Source organism: Bombina bombina, chromosome 5 (assembly GCF_027579735.1).
Source record: "Bombina bombina isolate aBomBom1 chromosome 5, aBomBom1.pri, whole genome shotgun sequence".
NCBI lineage: Eukaryota > Metazoa > Chordata > Amphibia > Anura > Bombinatoridae > Bombina > Bombina bombina.
The window spans coordinates 868,112,981-868,130,904 of NC_069503.1; the positions used below are offsets into that span (position 1 = coordinate 868,112,981).

The following is a 17,924-nucleotide window of genomic DNA, read 5'->3' on the forward strand; positions in this document are numbered from 1 at the left end:
TATAAGATGATCTGGACCAAGCTCAACTGAGGTTCTAATTGTTTTACAATAGACAGATAAAAAGGTAATGGAGCAGTAACAATCTATAGTAATAAAACTCCTACACTATTACCAGTGGTTATGTTACCAAATACACTGCTTGAAATACAACGGAAAATGAAACCATCTGTTTGGGAACAGTGAAAGCAATATTTGCAAGGTAAACTGCAAGGTAATTAGAGTTATTTTATGGTTTGAAAGTAGAATTATCCGGGAAATATATATTATGCAGATTGTTTGATTATGTTTATTATATTATAATCTAATGATACTCTTTACTTTGTGTTAAGAGGCGCACTTGTCAGGGAACTACCACTTCACAAATCAATACTAATGGTGTTATGCATTTTCTATTAATGAGTTAAAGAGACATGTAAAAGTCCAATTGACTTCTATAATCTAATTTGCTTCATTCTCTTGGTATCCTTTGTTGAAGGAGCAGCAATGCACTACTGGGAGCTAACTGAAAGCCAATGACTGTGCAGCCCCCAATCATCAGCTTCTAAGACTGTATAGGTATACTTTTCAACAAAGGATACAAAGAGCACAAAACAAATTAGATCATATAAATAAATTGGAAAGTTATTAAAAATTGCATGCTCTATCTGAATAATGAAACAAACAAAATGGGTTTCATGCTCCTTTAATACTACCCTAAATCGTTATACTCTAATATGCAACAATTGCTTGACAGTTACAAATATCTGTACCAAAACTATATAAGAAACATCAAGAAATATAAACTTTTCAATTACAGTAAACTTTACAAAGGGGAGTCCTGAACAATGGCCCTGTATTTATATCTAGTTAGTAGAAAAAAAGTACAACACAGTTCTGTTTGTTTTTTTAACAATAAAGTGATCCTAATATTTCTACTAATGAACATTCTCCAAAATCTCTCATTTCTCAAGTTGTGCATCAATGTGACATAGTTAAATCTTTAATGACATACCTGATATGTATATTTTCCCATTGTGCACTGCTCCTGCATGTGCTGCCAAGGGCTGCGGTAAAGAGGAAACATAGCGCCATTCATTCGTTTCTAAGTTGTAGCACTCTACACTTGACAAGTAGCCTGTTTCATTTCTGCCTCCAACTACATATAGATGTTTATCGAGCCGGCATGCATAGAAACTTGCTCTCCTAGAAAAAAAGAAAAAAAATTGTATCAAAAGCAAGTCAAAGTGTACAAAAGTGAATCATTGTCTCAAAATAGCATTTACTAAATCTCCGATTTATTTACATTTAAAGGGATAGTATAGTCAAAATTAAACTTTCATGATTCAGATATAGAGCACACAATTTTAAGTAGCTTTCTAATTTACTCCTATTATCAATTTGTCTTTGTTCTCTTGGTATCTTTACTTTAAAAAGCTGGAATGTAAGCTTAGAATCCGGACCATTTTTGGTTTAGCACCTGGGTAGCACTTGCTGATTGGTATCTAAATGCAGCCATCCAATCAGCAAGTGCTACCCAGGTGCTAAACATAAAATGGGCCGGCTCCTAGACTTACTTTCCAGCTTTTTTAAATAAAGATACCAAGAGAACGAAGAAAACTTGATAACAGGAGTAAATTAAATAATCATGAAAGTTTATTTTTGACTAGACTATCCCTTTAATTCAAATGTTACAGAAACAAATCAAAACCATTAATTAATTTTATTTCCTTATAACATATTTCAAAACTTAAATGTGTTTAAAGATACTGTCTATGCCAGAATTTGCATTGCTTAAAAAGATAATCACTGTATTACCCATTCCCCAGTTTTGCATAATCAACACAGTTATATTAATATACTTTTTACCTCTGTGATTACCTTCTATCTAAGCCTCTGCAGACTGACCTTATCTCAGTTATTTTGACCGACTTGCATTTTAGCAAATTAGTGCTGACTCATAAATAACTCTACAGGAGTAAGCACAATGGTATCCATATGGCACACATGAACTAGCAGTGTCTAACTGTGATAAATTGCACTGAGATAAGAGGCGGCCTTCAAGGGCGCAGAAATTAGCATATGAGCATACCTAGGTTTAGCTTTCAACAAAGAATACTAAGGGAACAAAGCAAATTTGATTATATAAGTAAATTGGAAAGTTGTTTAAAATTGCATGCCCTATCTGAATCTTTAATTTAGACTAGACAGTCCCTTTAAACATAAAATATGCACACTACTAACTAAAGGGATGCATGAATTACTGCATGAATCATTGTGGCTTCTGTATGTCAAATACACTACCACTCCTGAGCAAGGCACAGCTAGTGAGTCAATCAGTAGTGACATACTCACATAGCTGAGAATCACTGGCTTTGTTCTGCCCAGTAATCAGAGTTATACTTTCTATTTAAAGGGACATGAAACCCAACATTTTTCTATCATGATTCAGCTAGAGAAGTTTCCAGTTTACTTGTATTGTCAAATTTGCTTCATGCAATTCTTTTGCTGAAGAGCATACTAAATAGCTAGGTAGGATGTAATACAATTTAACACATTTCAGAATTGTTGAATTACATTAGAATACTACTTATTTTGGCAGCACTTCCCACATAAATGATAATATTAATAATAATATGATGCTCTGGACAAAGTATATCCAAAACACGGATTACATCATCTTCTTATATGAATAAATCAGTTGCATAGATAATATAGTAAAGTAATCTTATTAATATCACGTATTATATTTATGTAGTGTCACTTGATAGTCAATAACTTACTACAGACTTAACCCCTGTCCAATAGGTTTGGGATAATAGGTAACTTAACCGGTCCATATGACAATGAAAGATGGAGCAGGTATTTTAATAATAACAATACATTATCTTGACATTCACTATCCTTATGGTCCTTCAAGGGTCGTTGTTTCCAATTTACTAAAATGACCACATCATCAAAAAAAACATTTAAGCTACAAATAATTTAACTTTAATGTGAGAATTTGCCGATGAACACTAGCACCATTTTCCCTACGTTTAAGGAAATGAAAAGTATTGTTGGCTTTATCGTCTGCCTGCAATAATGTAACAAAGCTTCTTTATTCTTTTTATTAGAAAGAATAAGAGACATAGGAACTATATTGAACTCTTCTCATCTCTAACTCAGATCTGATTTTATGCAAGATTAAAGCTTATCAGTAGTTTCAATAACAAGTAATGTGGTATTTAAATTGGTATTTAAAATTTTGGGACATATTTATTAGCCAAAAAGAAAAGAGATATCTTTCATGGCGTTTTGACATTCTAACTTAAAATGCAAATATCCATTATTGCCAAATATTTTATGGATATAAAAAACGATGTAGATCACAATAAATATGAGATGCTCATATCTTCTTGTATTATTTTAGTGCTAAAAATATTTTTCATCACAAAAGCCTCTTCAAACCTCAAAACAATAGCTCTTGGTAATAGATTATTTATAGCACCACACTGAAATAAAAATGTAATTAAAAACATATATATATATATATATATATATATATATATATATAAAAATATATACAGTTATATATATTATTCATATTCTTTATTTGTTGATGTTATCTAATTTGCTTTGTTCTCTCAACAATGTACTACTAGGAGCTAGCTGGTGATTGGTGACTGCACATATATGCCTCTTGTCATAGGCTCAACCAATGTGTTCAGTTAGCTCCCAGCAATTCATTGCTGCTCTTTCAATGAAGGATCCCAAGAGAACAAAGCAAATTTCATAAAAGAAGTAAATTGGAAAATTGATTAAAATTGTATGCTATATCTGATTCATGAAAGACAAAAAAACAGATTGTATGCCCCTTTTAATTGTCCACAATGTGTTGACACTGGAAGGGCAAAAGGCTGAGCTAGCCATATGAGTATTTAAAGCTGTGACACTGAGGTATGTAGATGGATAGTTAAAGAACAGAGCCATTACACTGATGAGTGTGGCACATTCAAGCATGTCATATGGCACTGCCAGTTCTCTATAACAGATCATTGTGATGTCTTATTTATATTATACTATATTGCAAATCCCTTATCCTGCATCCATATTATAATAACATGATAATAATGATAATGAAGATAGATAGATAGATAGGTAGGTAATCATCAAATAGAACTCTACTACCTTTCTTGCATAGGTGGGAGCTGTATCCAGCTGTTAAATCTTGGGTCATATCGGCTTACAAAGTTTGTACTATGTTTTCCTGCCAAAGAAACAGATTCAAAATATTAGATCCCTTTAAATTCATTATCTATAAACTATTGATTTTTTAGACATACACTGTTTACACACGCCTGTGGCTTTAAAAGAGTCTACATATTATTCCAATTTGACAAATATTTATGAATATATACTCTATCGACATTGATTCTCCAGTAACATAATACTCATACTCAGAGAAATAAAGAAAATGCTCATTGTGGTTTGTAATATTCTAAAAATCCTATTATGATTGAACATTATTATACTCATGACAGTAAAAAGACTTGCTCTGCAAAAAAACATGAAGTTTAGTTTAAAAGTTTCCATTATTACTACAGACTTTTTTGTTTTATGAAAACAGACAACCAATGAAAAATAGTAGAGCTTAAAAGTTCCTTTTTTTTTACAGAATTACAATTTGTGACCATTTTAAACTTTCATTTTTTCAAAATCAGGTGGCCAAAAGCAGCCAAAAATTAGAGTCATGGGTATCCATCAAGAACAAAGATTTCCCTTTTTGCGTAGAATAAGGGTATAATAGACTTCAGTCAAGCTGGGAAGTTACCCTGGGAAAACACTGGAACAGGGGGCAATGGAGAGTGTTGGGTTTCTCACATTAAGAGGGTCATTGTGTGCAGAGGGCCCTCAGCTGAAGGAGTTTTTGGAGCTGGGTATCTTAGGGTGCCACAGTGGGTGGGTCATGACGATGGTGTGTTGTGGTTGTTAATGATTGGAGTAACAACCAAGAATAATACAAGTAGGGTTATGTATATTGTAGGAGTCTAGGGCCATGCTTTTTAAATATGTCCTCCCTAACAGGCCAGATTTTGAGGCTATCTGAACTAGAGCACAGGTGAAATATTAAGTTGATTAGTAAACATGGTTATTTTACCTGCTCTCACCCAAGGTAATCCTGAAAATCTGACCTGTTGAGGAGGCCTGAGGGCAGGTTTTAAAACCAGTGATCTATGATAATTATATGATCACATAGTTTTTAATTCTAAATGCTGGTTTTGAAAGTAAATCAGAATTTAAATTTACCTGCTGCTCCACACCATCCATTTTGAACTTAGAGCTGCTTTCAGCTATGCATTAGAGTTCTTCATTAGCTGAAAGCAGGAATTATAAATAAGGATTAGTAGTAGGTTGGCTGTGATTCTACCGCTATTTAAATGGCAGGACAAAGTGAAATTTGCTTGTGCCAGGAACTAGTGGGCAGCAGACTGCCCCAGCCATGTACTTCTCCTCTAGTCTGATTTGTACTACCTTTTGACCTGCTGTTATTGACTCTGAGTGTGGCTAGTTGTGAGTGAGGTCAAGGCTTTGCACATTGCTCTATTTCACCTCCTCATCTCACTTCAGTCCCTTTGCAGTTCAATCAAGTACTCAAACACTCAAGCACAGCCACTTTTCATATCTCCCTTGCTGCCTTTTGCGTGGCCGGGCCAGCACTATCTCACCTTCCCTCCTAATCCTTGTGCTTATTATTATCAGTTATTTATAAAGCACCAACAGATTCTGAAGAGCTATAATCAAAGGAAAGAAATTCAAGGTAACATTTATAGGGGTCAAGTGGGTAGAGGGCCCTGCCAAGAGTTGCACTGTTTAGTTAGCTCTCATGAAGGTGATCAATAAAAAGCTGGCCTTACATGCTAAGGAACTGAGGTTACAAAAGGTTAGCATATGTTGAATACATCCCTGAACAGTAGGGTCTTTAAGGAGGTCTTGAAACTTTCAAAACTAGGGGAGAGTTTTGTGGAGCGAGGCAGAGAGTTCCACAAAATAGGTGCCAGTCTGGAGAAGTCCTGCAGACGGGAATGTGATGAGGTAACAAGTGACGAGTAGAGGAGGAGGTTGTGAGCATAGCAAAGGGGATGGAAGAGAGAGTATCTGGAGACAAGGTCTGAGATATAGGGGGGAGCTGTGCAATTGAGGGCCTTATACAGTATGTAAGAGTCAGAATTTTGTGTTTATTCTGGAGGCTAGTGGTAGCCAGTGAAGAGAATGGCAGAGAAGTGCAGCAGATGAAGAGCAATGTGTAAGAAAAAAAAAGCCTGGCAGATGATTTCATTATGGATTATAAAGGAGCTAGACGGAAGCTAGGGAGTTGCAGGAGTCAAGGTGGCAATGAGAGAGTGGATTAAAATCTTAGTTGTGCCTTGTGTGAGAAAATGTCAAATTTCGGAGATGTTTTTAAAATGGATTCTGGTACACCTTTGAGCCTAACGTTATTTCTCCTACTTCTATTTTCTAAATCCTTAAGTTTATCTTGAACATCTGAGAGGAGTTGCTGTTGGTCTGCAATTGTTTGAGAGGTAGGGGCCTATCTATCAAGCTCCGAATGGAGCTTGATGCCCCGTGTTTCTGGCGAGCCTACAGGCTCGCCAGAAACAGCAGTTATGAAGCAGCGGTCACAAAGACCGCTGCTCCATAACCTGTCCGCCTGCTCTGAGCAGGCGGACAGACATCGCCGGAAATCAACCCGTTCAAGTACGATCGGGTTGATTGACACCCCCCTGCTGGCGGCCCATTGGCCGCGAGTCTGCAGGGGGTGGCGTTGCACCAGCAGCTCTTGTGAGCTGCTGGTGCAATGCTGAATACGGCGAGCGTATTGCTCGCCGTATTCAGCGAGGTCTGGCGGACCTGATCCACACTGTCGGATGAGGTCCGCCAGACTTTGATAAATTGGGGCCATTGTATTTACTTCCTCCATGATAGTTTCTTCATGGTCTTCCAAGGCCTCTATTCTGCTTCCTAGATCGGCAATGTCTGATATGATTTCAGAAGGGCTTAGTCACAGCGGCATGCCTAGAGTCTACCTAGTGCCATAAATTTTCAAAGTTTGTTGATATGTCTTGTTTAGAGACTAGAGAGCATAGGTCCACTTTCATTACAGGGGTCTGTTCGTCATCTGACTGGAGTGCCTCTGGGTTTAATTCTTTGTCACCCTCTTGATCTAAGGGTAGTAGAGTGGTTGATTTACCAGTTGCTGTAGACTTGAAGAAAGTCGACATGGCAGATGGTTTAGTGGCCTTATCTCCCTTTGCAGGTTTTCTAGTAGACATGGTTTTTGTCTCAGTTTTTCAGTGGCAACACTGGTTCAGGCCAGATAGGGTAAATAGTGAGATTGTACTCCCTTAAAATAGTTTATGCTGTACAGTCACTGATGGGTTTGTATTCCTGTAGCTGGAAGTGTCCTGTTATGGAGTCAACTATAGGTATACCAGTCTCTTGTGAAGATAAATTATTTTATATACAGAAAAAAATGAGGATAAGTAGTTAGGTTAGTAACTAGTAGGTACAGCACCCTTTGCTTGGAATCTAGTGTAATCCTATATATGAGTATATAGTCGTTGCGCCCTCCTAGAATTTCAAAACATCAGCAGCCTGTCAAAGGGTTATATCAATAGTAGACATATATATATATATATATATATATATATATATATATATATATATATATATATATAGCTGGGTTATATGTAGAGAGGGGAAAAAATGTCCCTTATGAAGCTGATTTTCCAACTATCAGATTGCTGTAGAGCAGAAATGTAGGAATGTTTCTTAATGAATCACCTTTCATTTTCATTGTATATTTATATGTTCCATGCATTAGGTGTAAACAGGAAAGAGGAGGATTTCAGTAATATAACAAAGTTGTGAGCATTTTGTTTCCTTATTTGTCTGGTGTAATCAGGGTACTGGTAGAAGATTATCTATCTGGTGTTATTGGGTACAGTATTGGAGGTATATATTTTCACCGTCATGTGTGAAGTTTCTGCCCACATGTTGCTGCATATCGCAGCCTACCATTTCTATGATGGCTGCCGGATGACGTTTGAAGGGATGAGTTCTCTTATGCGATAGTTATAGTCGATCGAAGTGTCCGATCGAAGTATATCATAAGACTCTCAGGGGTAATTCTCTCCTCCGGGATGCGGTCTCTTCCGCAGGTTCAGGCCTCACAGTCGCACTCCACGTGGCACCTTTTAGATCTTCATTTTTACTACGGCAATCTGATAAACCGTCATCCGAGTTGAGTGAACTCCCTACAATATCCTCTCACAATATATCTAAGATTTGAATAGTTTTTTAGCCCATTTGCCTTGTTTTTTGAGTAATGCTGCCCAGAGCTCGGATCTCACACTACCATCTCAGAGAACTGCCAGGCTCCACACCTCTGGAGATGTTTTTAAGGTGAAAGTGGCAGGAATTGGCCAAAGACTTAATGTGAGGAGTGAAAGAAAGTTCTGAGTCAAGTGTGACCCCAAGACATCGGGCTTGTGGGGTTGGGGTAATGATGGAATTATCGACAATTCTAGAAAAATGGGGGGGCATCTGTGTTACTAGTATCACATTGGCCCTGAGTGGTGGCAGCCAAGGATTACTTGTTGGCTTGTGTATATATTCTTTTTTTTTAATGGCTTGTAAAATGTAAACAAGTTCTTTGTTGAAGAGACACCTACATAGGTGTATGGAGCACTACATGGTAGAAAATAGTGCTGCTATCTAGTGCTCTTGCATATAGATAACATTCTTGCAAAACTGTTTCCATATAGTGCTCCAGACACGTGCACGCTCCTGAGCTTATGTCTTGGCTTTTCAACAGAATATACCAAAAGAACAAAGAAAATTAGATAATAGAAGTAAATTAGAAAGTTATTTAAAAGTGTATGCAATATATGAATAATGAAAGAAAAAAGGTGGCTTTCATATCCCTTTAAACACATTTGAGGATTCTCTTTTTTGCACTTTTATGTCTCTTTAAAGGGACAGTCAACACCAGAATTTTTTTGTTTAAAAAGCTAGATAATCCCTTTATTACCAGTTCCCCAGTTTTGCATAACAAACACAGTTATATTAATATATTTTTTACCTCTGTGAATACCTATCAATGCCTCCGCAAACTGCCCCCTTATTTCAGCTCTTTTGACAGACTTGCATTTTAGCCAATCAGTGCTGACTCCTAGGTAACTTCCTAGGTAAGGTGAGCACAAAGCTATCTATATGACACACATGAACTAATGCCCTCTAGTGGTGAAAAAAGTGTCAAAATGCATTCAGATTAGAAGCGGCCTTCAGGGTCTAAGAAATTAGCATATGAGCCTACCTATGTTTAGCTTTCAAATAAGAATACCAAGAGAACAAAGCAAAATTGGTGCTAAAAGTAAATTGGAAAGTTGTTTAAAATTACATGTCCTATTTGAATCATGAAAGTTTATTTTGGACTTGACTATTCCTTTAGGAGCTGGAATTAACATAACATTTTATAACTGTAATCAAAGTCACATAATGAGGTTTGATTTTGAAAACAAATTGTTTCTAGTCTGATCACTTCATTTAAGAAAATAAGATTTGTTCTGACAACATCCAGGTTCACTATCTCTGGATACAGAATGGAGTAATTCCACCAACTAAACAATGGCATATTTAATCACACTCCTTGTGGTTTCACATGTTTTAAGAGCTCATATTATTTTACTTTTAAATATTAATGCATTTTGTACTTTCAGAATTACTCAGCCCAGCGTTTGGATGCACTGCAATTTAACACGGTCTAATAACTTTTCCATGTCTTCAGACAGATTTCATTTATTAAATTAAGATTATTTAAATGGAATGTCTTGGGCTGATGTTTCCTACGTAAACCATAATTTTAGATTATACATGAGGAAGAGATAAATAAAATAGTACTGCATGGCTTAACACTGAAGCAAAAAATATGCTTAACTCAGACATTATTAAGGCGTGTATAAAGAGTGCATCTTTACCTGGATTGCTCACAAAGACAAATGGATACTGTTTTTGCATTCCATGGCTATTGTTGTTAGTATTAGTTCCAATATCAGTATACTATTTATTGCTGATCAAAGTGATACTGCCATTGTGATTTCCTAAGTGTTAAACTAAAAAACGTGTGATTCTGATAGCTAAAATTGAACTTTAAAATACAACTAGGGTTGCCAGGTGTCCAGTATTTCCGCAGGCTGTCCAGTAAAATATTCACAAAATACTGAACACTTAAATGTCCAGTTTTTTAAAGTCCCTGAGTGTTAGCTAATGTAAAATTCCTCCTATGCCTTAATACATTACACATATGGAGCAGAAAGAAATGAGGGTCAATCAAGGTGGTCGAATCCCTTATGTTTGTCTGTTACCAACACAAAGTAAATTGATCTGTATGTTACTGGCAGCCAAGGGGTAACATGACTGTTTACTTGTGAAAAATATACCTGGTGGGGGTGGGGCTAAGGTAGAGCTTTTTGGGGGACATTGTTTGACCCTACAGATCATCATGCACAACACCCTACAAATTGCCCAGTATTTTTGTAGCTGACAGCTGGCATCCCCAAATACAACCAGGATACGACTTTGCTCTTTGAAAACAAGGCAATTTATTTTTCTACAAGAAGACTGTGAGCCTACAAACATGTTGTTGCTTGTTTATGTGATGCTATGTGAAACAATGGGGAAACACACAACCACAAATGCAGTTAAATGGGTAAAATAAACATTCAACTAAGTACATTTGTCTTGTTTTGTTTTTTGTTTTTTTATTCCACGCTGCGTACAAATAAAAGCCACTTGTCTATTACATCACTTTATTTTTACACAAATGCAGATTTTTTTGCCCCCAGATACAATGAATTGCTGCCCCTGAAAAAACATAATTTATGCTTACCTGATAAATTTATTTCTCTTGTAGTGTAGTCAGTCCACGGGTCATCCATTACTTATGGGATATATTCTCCTCCCCAACAGGAAGTTGCAAGAGGATCACTCAAGCAGAGCTGCTATATAGCTCCTCCCCTCACATGTCATATCCAGTCATTCGACCGAAACAAGACGAGAAAGGAAAAACTATAGGGTGCAGTGGTGACTGGAGTTTTAATTAAAATTTAGAACTGCCTCAAAAAAGACAGAGCGGGCCGTGGACTGAACACACTACAAGAGAAATAAATTTATTAGGTAAGCATAAATTATGTTTTCTCTTGTTAAGTTTGTTCAGTCCACGGGTCATCCATTACTTATGGGATACCAATACCAAAGCTAAAGTACACGGATGATGGGAGGGACAAGGCAGGAACATTAAACAGAAGGAACCACTGCCTGTAGAACCTTTCTCCCAAAACCAGCCTCCGATGAAGCAAAAGTGTCAAATTTGTAAAATTTTGAAAAGGTATGAAGTGAAGACCAAGTTGCAGCCTTGCAAATCTGTTCAACAGAGGCCTCATTCTTAAAGGCCCAGGTGGAAGCCACAGCTCTAGTGGAATGAGCTGTAATTCTTTCAGGAGGCTGCTGTCCAGCAGTCTCATAGGCTAAACGTATCATGCTACGAAGCCAAAAAGAGAGAGAGGTGGCCGAAGCCTTTTGACCTCTCCTCTGACCAGAATAAACGACAAACAGAGAAGAAGTTTGCCGAAAATCTTTAGTTGCCTGTAAGTAGAACTTCAGGGCACGGACTACGTCCAGATTATGCAAAAGACGTTCCTGAAGAAGGATTAGGACATAATGAAGGCACAACAATCTCTTGATTGATATTCCTGTTAGAAACAACCTTAGGTAAAAACCCAGGTTTAGTACGCAGAACTACCTTGTCTGAATGAAAATTCAGATAAGGAGAATCGCAATGTAAGGCAGATAACTCAGAGACTCTTCGAGCCGAGGAAATAGCCATCAAAAACAGAACTTTCCAAGATAAAAGCTTAATATCAATGGAATGAAGGGGTTCAAACGGAACACCCTGAAGAACTTTAAGAACCAAGTTTAAGCTCCACGGAGGAGCAACAGTTTTAAACACAGGCTTAATCCTAGCCAAAGCCTGACAAAAAGCCTGGACGTCTGGATTCTCTGCCAGACGTTTGTGTAAAAGAATAGACAGAGCAGAAATCTGTCCCTTTAACGAACTAGCGGATAAACCCTTTTCTAAACCTTCTTGTAGAAAAGCCAATATCCTAGGAATCCTAACCTTACTCCATGAGTAACTCTTGGATTCACACCAATATAAATATTTACGCCATATCTTATGGTAAATTTTTCTGGTAACAGGTTTCCGAGCCTGTATTAACGTATCAATAACCGACTCCGAAAAACCACGCTTTGATAGAATCAAGCGTTCAATCTCCATGCAGTCAGCCTCAGAGAAATTAGGCTTGGATGGTTGAAAGGACCCTGAATTAGAAGGTCCTGCCTCAGAGGCAGAGACCATGCTGGACAGGACGACATGTCCACTAGGTCTGCATACCAGGTCCTGCGTGGCCACGCAGGCGCTATCAGAATCACCGATGCTCTCTCCTGTTTGATCCTGGCAATCAGTCGAGGTAGCAACGGAAATCGTGGAAACACATAAGCCATGTTGAAAACCCAAGGGGCTGCTAGTGCATCTACCAGCACCGCTCCCGGGTCCCTGGACCTGGATCCGTAACAAGGAAGCTTGGCGTTCTGGCGAGATGCCATGAGATCCAGCTCCGGTTCGCCCCAACGAAGAATCAGTTGAGCAAACACCTCCGGGTGAAGTTCCCACTCCCCCGGATGAAAGGTCTGGCGACTTAGAAAATCCGCCTCCCAGTTCTCCACGCCTGGGATGTAGATCGCTGACAGGTGACAAGAGTGCGACTCTGCCCAGCGAATTATCTTCGAGACTTCCAACATCGCTAGGGAACTCCTGGTTCCCCCTTGATGATTGATGTAAGCCACAGTCGTGATGTTGTCTGACTGAAATCTGGTGAACCTCAGTGTTGCTAACTGAGGCCAAGCTAGAAGAGCATTGAATATTGCTCTTAATTCCAGAATGTTTATTGGGAGGAGTTTCTCCTCCTGAGTCCACGATCTCTGAGCCTTCAGGGAGTTCCAGACTGCACCCCAGCCTAGTAGGCTGGCATCTGTTGTTACAATCGTCCAATCTGGTCTGCGAAAAGTCATTCCTTTGGACAGATGAACCCGCGACAACCACCAGAGAAGAGAATCTCTGGCCTCCTGGTCCAGATTTAGTAAAGGGGACAAATCTGAGTAATCCCCATTCCACTGACTTAGCATGCATAGTTGCAGCGGTCTGAGATGTAGGCGCGCAAATGGCACTATGTCCATTGCCGCGACCATTAAGCCGATTACTTCCATGCACTGAGCTACTGATGGGCTTGGAATGGAATGAAGGACACGGCAAGCATTTAGGATTTTTGATAACCTGGACTCCGTCAGGTAAATCTTCATCTCTACAGAATCTATAAGAGTCCCTAGAAAGGGAACCCTTGTGAGTGGGAACAGAGAACTCTTTTCCATGTTCACTTTCCACCCATGCAACCTCAGAAATGCTAGAACTATCTCTGTATGAGACTTTGCATTTTGAAAACTTGACGCTTGTATCAGGATGTCGTCTAGGTACGGAGCCACCGCTATGCCTCGCGGTCTTAGTACCGCCAGAAGCGAGCCCAGAACCTTTGTAAAAATTCTCGGGGCCGTAGCCAACCCGAAGGGAAGAGCTACAAACTGGTAATGCCTGTCTAGAAAGGCAAACCTTAGGTAACGATAATGATCCTTGTGAATCGGTATGTGAAGGTAGGCATCCTTTAAGTCCACTGTGGTCATATACTGACCCTCTTGGATCATGGGTAGGATGGTTCGAATAGTTTCCATTTTGAACGATGGAACCCTTAGGAATTTGTTTAAGATCTTCAGGTCCAAGATTGGCCTGAAGGTTCCCTCTTTTTTGGGAACCACAAACAGATTTGAGTAAAAACCTTGCCCTTGTTCCGTCCGCGGAACCGGGTGGATCACTCCCATTACTAAGAGGTCTTGTACACATCGTAGAAATGCCTCTTTCTTTATTAGGTTTGTTAATAACCTTGACAGATGAAATCTCCCTTGTGGAGGAGAAGTTTTGAAGTCCAGAAGGTATCCCTGAGATATGATCTCCAACGCCCAGGGATCCTGGACATCTCTTGCCCAGGCCTGGGCGAAGAGAGAAAGTCTGCCCCCCACTAGATCCGTTTCCGTATAGGGGGCCCTTTCTTCATGCTGTCTTAGGGGCAGAAGTAGGTTTTCTGGCCTGCTTGACCTTGTTCCAGGACTGGTTGCCTTTCCAACCCTGTCTGTAACGAGTAGCAGTCCCTTCCTGTTTTGGAGCGGAGGAAGTTGATGCTGCTCCTGCCTTGAAATTACGAAAGGCATGAAAATTAGACTGTTTGGCCTTTGATTTGGCCCTGTCCTGAGGAAGGGTGTGACCCTTACCTCCAGTAATGTCAGCAATAATTTCTTTCAAGCCGGGCCCGAATAAGGTTTGCCCTTTGAAAGGAATATTAAGCAATTTAGATTTAGAAGTTACATCTGCTGACCAGGATTTAAGCCATAGCGCTCTGCGCGCCTGGATGGCGAATCCGGAGTTCTTAGCCGTTAGTTTGGTTAAATGCACAACGGCATCCGAAACAAATGCATTAGCTAGCTTAAGGGCTTTAAGCTTGTCCAGAATCTCATCCAATGGTGCTGTGCGAATAGCCTCTTCCAGAGACTCAAACCAGAATGCCGCTGCAGCAGTGACGGGCGCAATGCATGCAAGGGGCTGTAATATAAAACCTTGTTGAACAAACATTTTCTTAAGGTAACCTTCTAATTTTTTATCCATTGGATCTGAGAAAGCACAACTATCCTCCACCGGGATAGTGGTACGCTTGGCTAAAGTAGAAACTGCTCCCTCCACCTTAGGGACCGTCTGCCATAAGTCTCGTGTTGTAGCGTCTATTGGGAACATTTTTCTAAATATCGGAGGAGGGGAAAAGGGCACACCGGGTTTATCCCACTCCTTGCTAATAATCTCTGTAAGCCTTTTAGGTATAGGAAAAACGTCAGTACACACCGGTACCGCATAGTATTTATCCAGTCTACATAATTTCTCTGGGATTGCAACCGTGTCGCAATCGTTCAGAGCCGCTAACACCTCCCCTAGCAATACACGGAGGTTCTCAAGCTTAAATTTAAAATTTGAAATTTCTGAATCCGGTCTCCCCGGATCAGATCCGTCACCCACAGAATGAAGCTCTCCATCCTCATGTTCTGCAAATTGTGACGCAGTATCGGACATGGCTCTCGTGTCATCGGCGCGCTCTGTCCTAAACCCAGAGCTATCGCGCTTGCCTCTTAACTCAGGCAAATTAGATAATACTTCTTTCATAACATTAGCCATATCATGCAAAGTGATTTGTAAGGGCCTTGATGTACTTGGCGCCACAATCTCACGCACCTCCTGAGCGGGAGGCGAAGGTACTGACACGTGAGGAGAGTTAGGCGGCATAACTTCCCTCTCGTTGTCTGGTGATAATTTCTTTACCGGAAAAGACTGACTTTTATTTAAAGTAGCATCAATACAATTGGTACACATATTTCTATTGGGCTCCACATTGGATTTTAAACATAATGAACAAGTAGATTCATCTGTATCAGACATGTTTAAACAGACTAGCAATGAAGGCTAGCAAGCTTGGAAAAAATCTTTCAATAAATTTACAAGCAATAGAAAAAACGCTGCAGCGCTTTTAAAAACACAAAAAACTGTCACAGTTGAAATAACAATGAACTAATTCAGTTATAGCCAACAATTTTAACAGTAAATGAATTTAGCAGAGGATTGCACCCACTAGCAAACGGATGATTAACCCCTCAATACCCAAAAACGGATAATCAATTTAAGATTTAACTCTTTTATCACAGTCAAACACACTGTCACAGGTCTGCTGTCACTGATTACCTCCCTCAAAAATGAATTTTGAAGACCCCTGAGCTCTCTGGAGACGTCCTGGATCAAGGAGGAAGAAGCAGGAAGACTGTGCAAGAATTTTAACTGCGCAACAAGGCGCTAAAAAAGGCCCCTCCCACTCATATTACAACAGTGGGAGACCTGTTACAACGGTTTCTATGCAGAAATATACGTTAGCCATATGGAAAAAAATCATGCCCAAAAAGATTTATCACCAAAGTACCTCACAAAACGAATAACATGTCAGTAAACGTTTTTAAAAAACAACTTTCCAGTGTTATGCAAAGTTATCACTAAGCCTGCTACCAGTCGCTTCTACTGCAGTTAAGGCTCATACATTTATTTCAGTATTAACAGTATTTTCTCAGTCAAATTCTAGTCCCTAGAAAATAACTCAACTGCGCATACATTTATCAGCCTGATACCAGTCGCTACTACTGCATTAAAGGCTGTACTTACATCATATGGGTAACAGCAGTGTTTTCTTAGTCAATTCCATTCCTAGAAAATATTACTGCACATACCTCATTTGCGGGGGACCCCGCATGCTATTCCCTTTTCTGAAGTTACCCCACTCCTCAGAATGTGCGAGAACAGCCAGTGGATCTTAGTTACGTCTGCTAAGATCATAGAAAACGCAGGCAGATTCTTCTTCTAAATACTGCCTGAGAGAAAAAAACAGCACACTCCGGTGCCATTTTAAAATAATAAACTTTTGATTGAAGAATAATTAGGTAAAAAACTCCTATCTCCTCTCGTGACCTCCTTCTTTGTTGAGACTTGCAAGAGAATGACTGGATATGACATGTGAGGGGAGGAGCTATATAGCAGCTCTGCTTGGGTGATCCTCTTGCAACTTCCTGTTGGGGAGGAGAATATATCCCATAAGTAATGGATGACCTGTGGACTGAACACACTTAACAAGAGAAAGACATGGCTGATAAGCCAATCCGGAGCAACACAAATCACCAACCATGCCCTACTAAAGGCTTAACTATGGCGGGGTTAAACACATTGAAAAGCAGGCAATCATTTATAAATAAAATGCTTTAACAAAATAGTGATAGTGCATCCAGTACCTGGGTTTTGTTATGTGTCAGTTTTTCTGATTTGTATATGGTTTGTTTTATCAGAGCAGGAGTTAATACTTCTATTATCAAATTCACATGTCCATCCTGGTCTCATTTAGTTAAGACCTGGTCCCTTCTTAGAGGATAAAGTAGGCTCAGCGTACCTGTGCTACAGAGTGTGTGTAGCAAAGTTATACAAGCAACCTGTAGAGAGAGGCTGCAGCGAGTGCTGAGTGACAGCAGGAAACACTTTCACATATTGCTAGTCACACACTGTTTGGATGTCTCCTTTTCAAAGAGATCCACTCTCAGTTTGTCTTCTTTATTGAACAGTGCTTTAAGCTATACAGCTGTCATGACCACCAGCTAAAGCTACTGGACTCTAAAGCTACCTCCACAGGTTGCTTGCATAACGTTGCTACATATACTGCTGTAACATAGTCCTCAAGACATATGCACAACCCTATATCTAGAGAAAGAGGTAAATTCAATCTAAATCATAAATGTTAAATTTTGACTTCTGTTTCCCTGGCACCCTGGTTTGCAGCCCCCCAGGCACCCATTGGTACCTCCCACTTATCCCCTCTGGTCACACTAGTCATACTTTAAGTTTAGCCTGGTGCAGCTTGATTCTTTCTAACTAGGAAAAGTCCACCTAAAAACTTCCTGCAAAGTCTCTTTACTAGTGATACAGGGGAGCATGGAGTTAATGCTACTTGATAAGTGTAGGCACATTGAGTTTGTTATTGGAAGCCACATAGGTGCATTTTGGTATTAATCAGAAGTATTTTGTAATATACATGTAACATATTATAAAATCTATAGCTGTTTCAAAAACAGAATTTATGTTTACCTGATAAATTACTTTCTCCAACGGTGTGTCC

General features: G+C 39.2%; 1 protein-coding gene across 1 annotated transcript in view; it reads right to left on the reverse strand.

Moving 5' to 3' along the window:
- Positions 1 to 17,924, reverse strand: part of KLHL14 (kelch like family member 14) — a 219,496-nt gene that overhangs the window by 25,839 nt on the left and 175,733 nt on the right. The window contains exons 5-6 of the mRNA XM_053715007.1: positions 4,147 to 4,225; positions 992 to 1,182 (exon numbers count right to left, since the gene is read on the reverse strand). Of these exons, the coding sequence (XP_053570982.1) occupies positions 992 to 1,182; positions 4,147 to 4,225 (270 nt within the window). The remainder of the gene's footprint in view (positions 1 to 991; positions 1,183 to 4,146; positions 4,226 to 17,924) is intronic.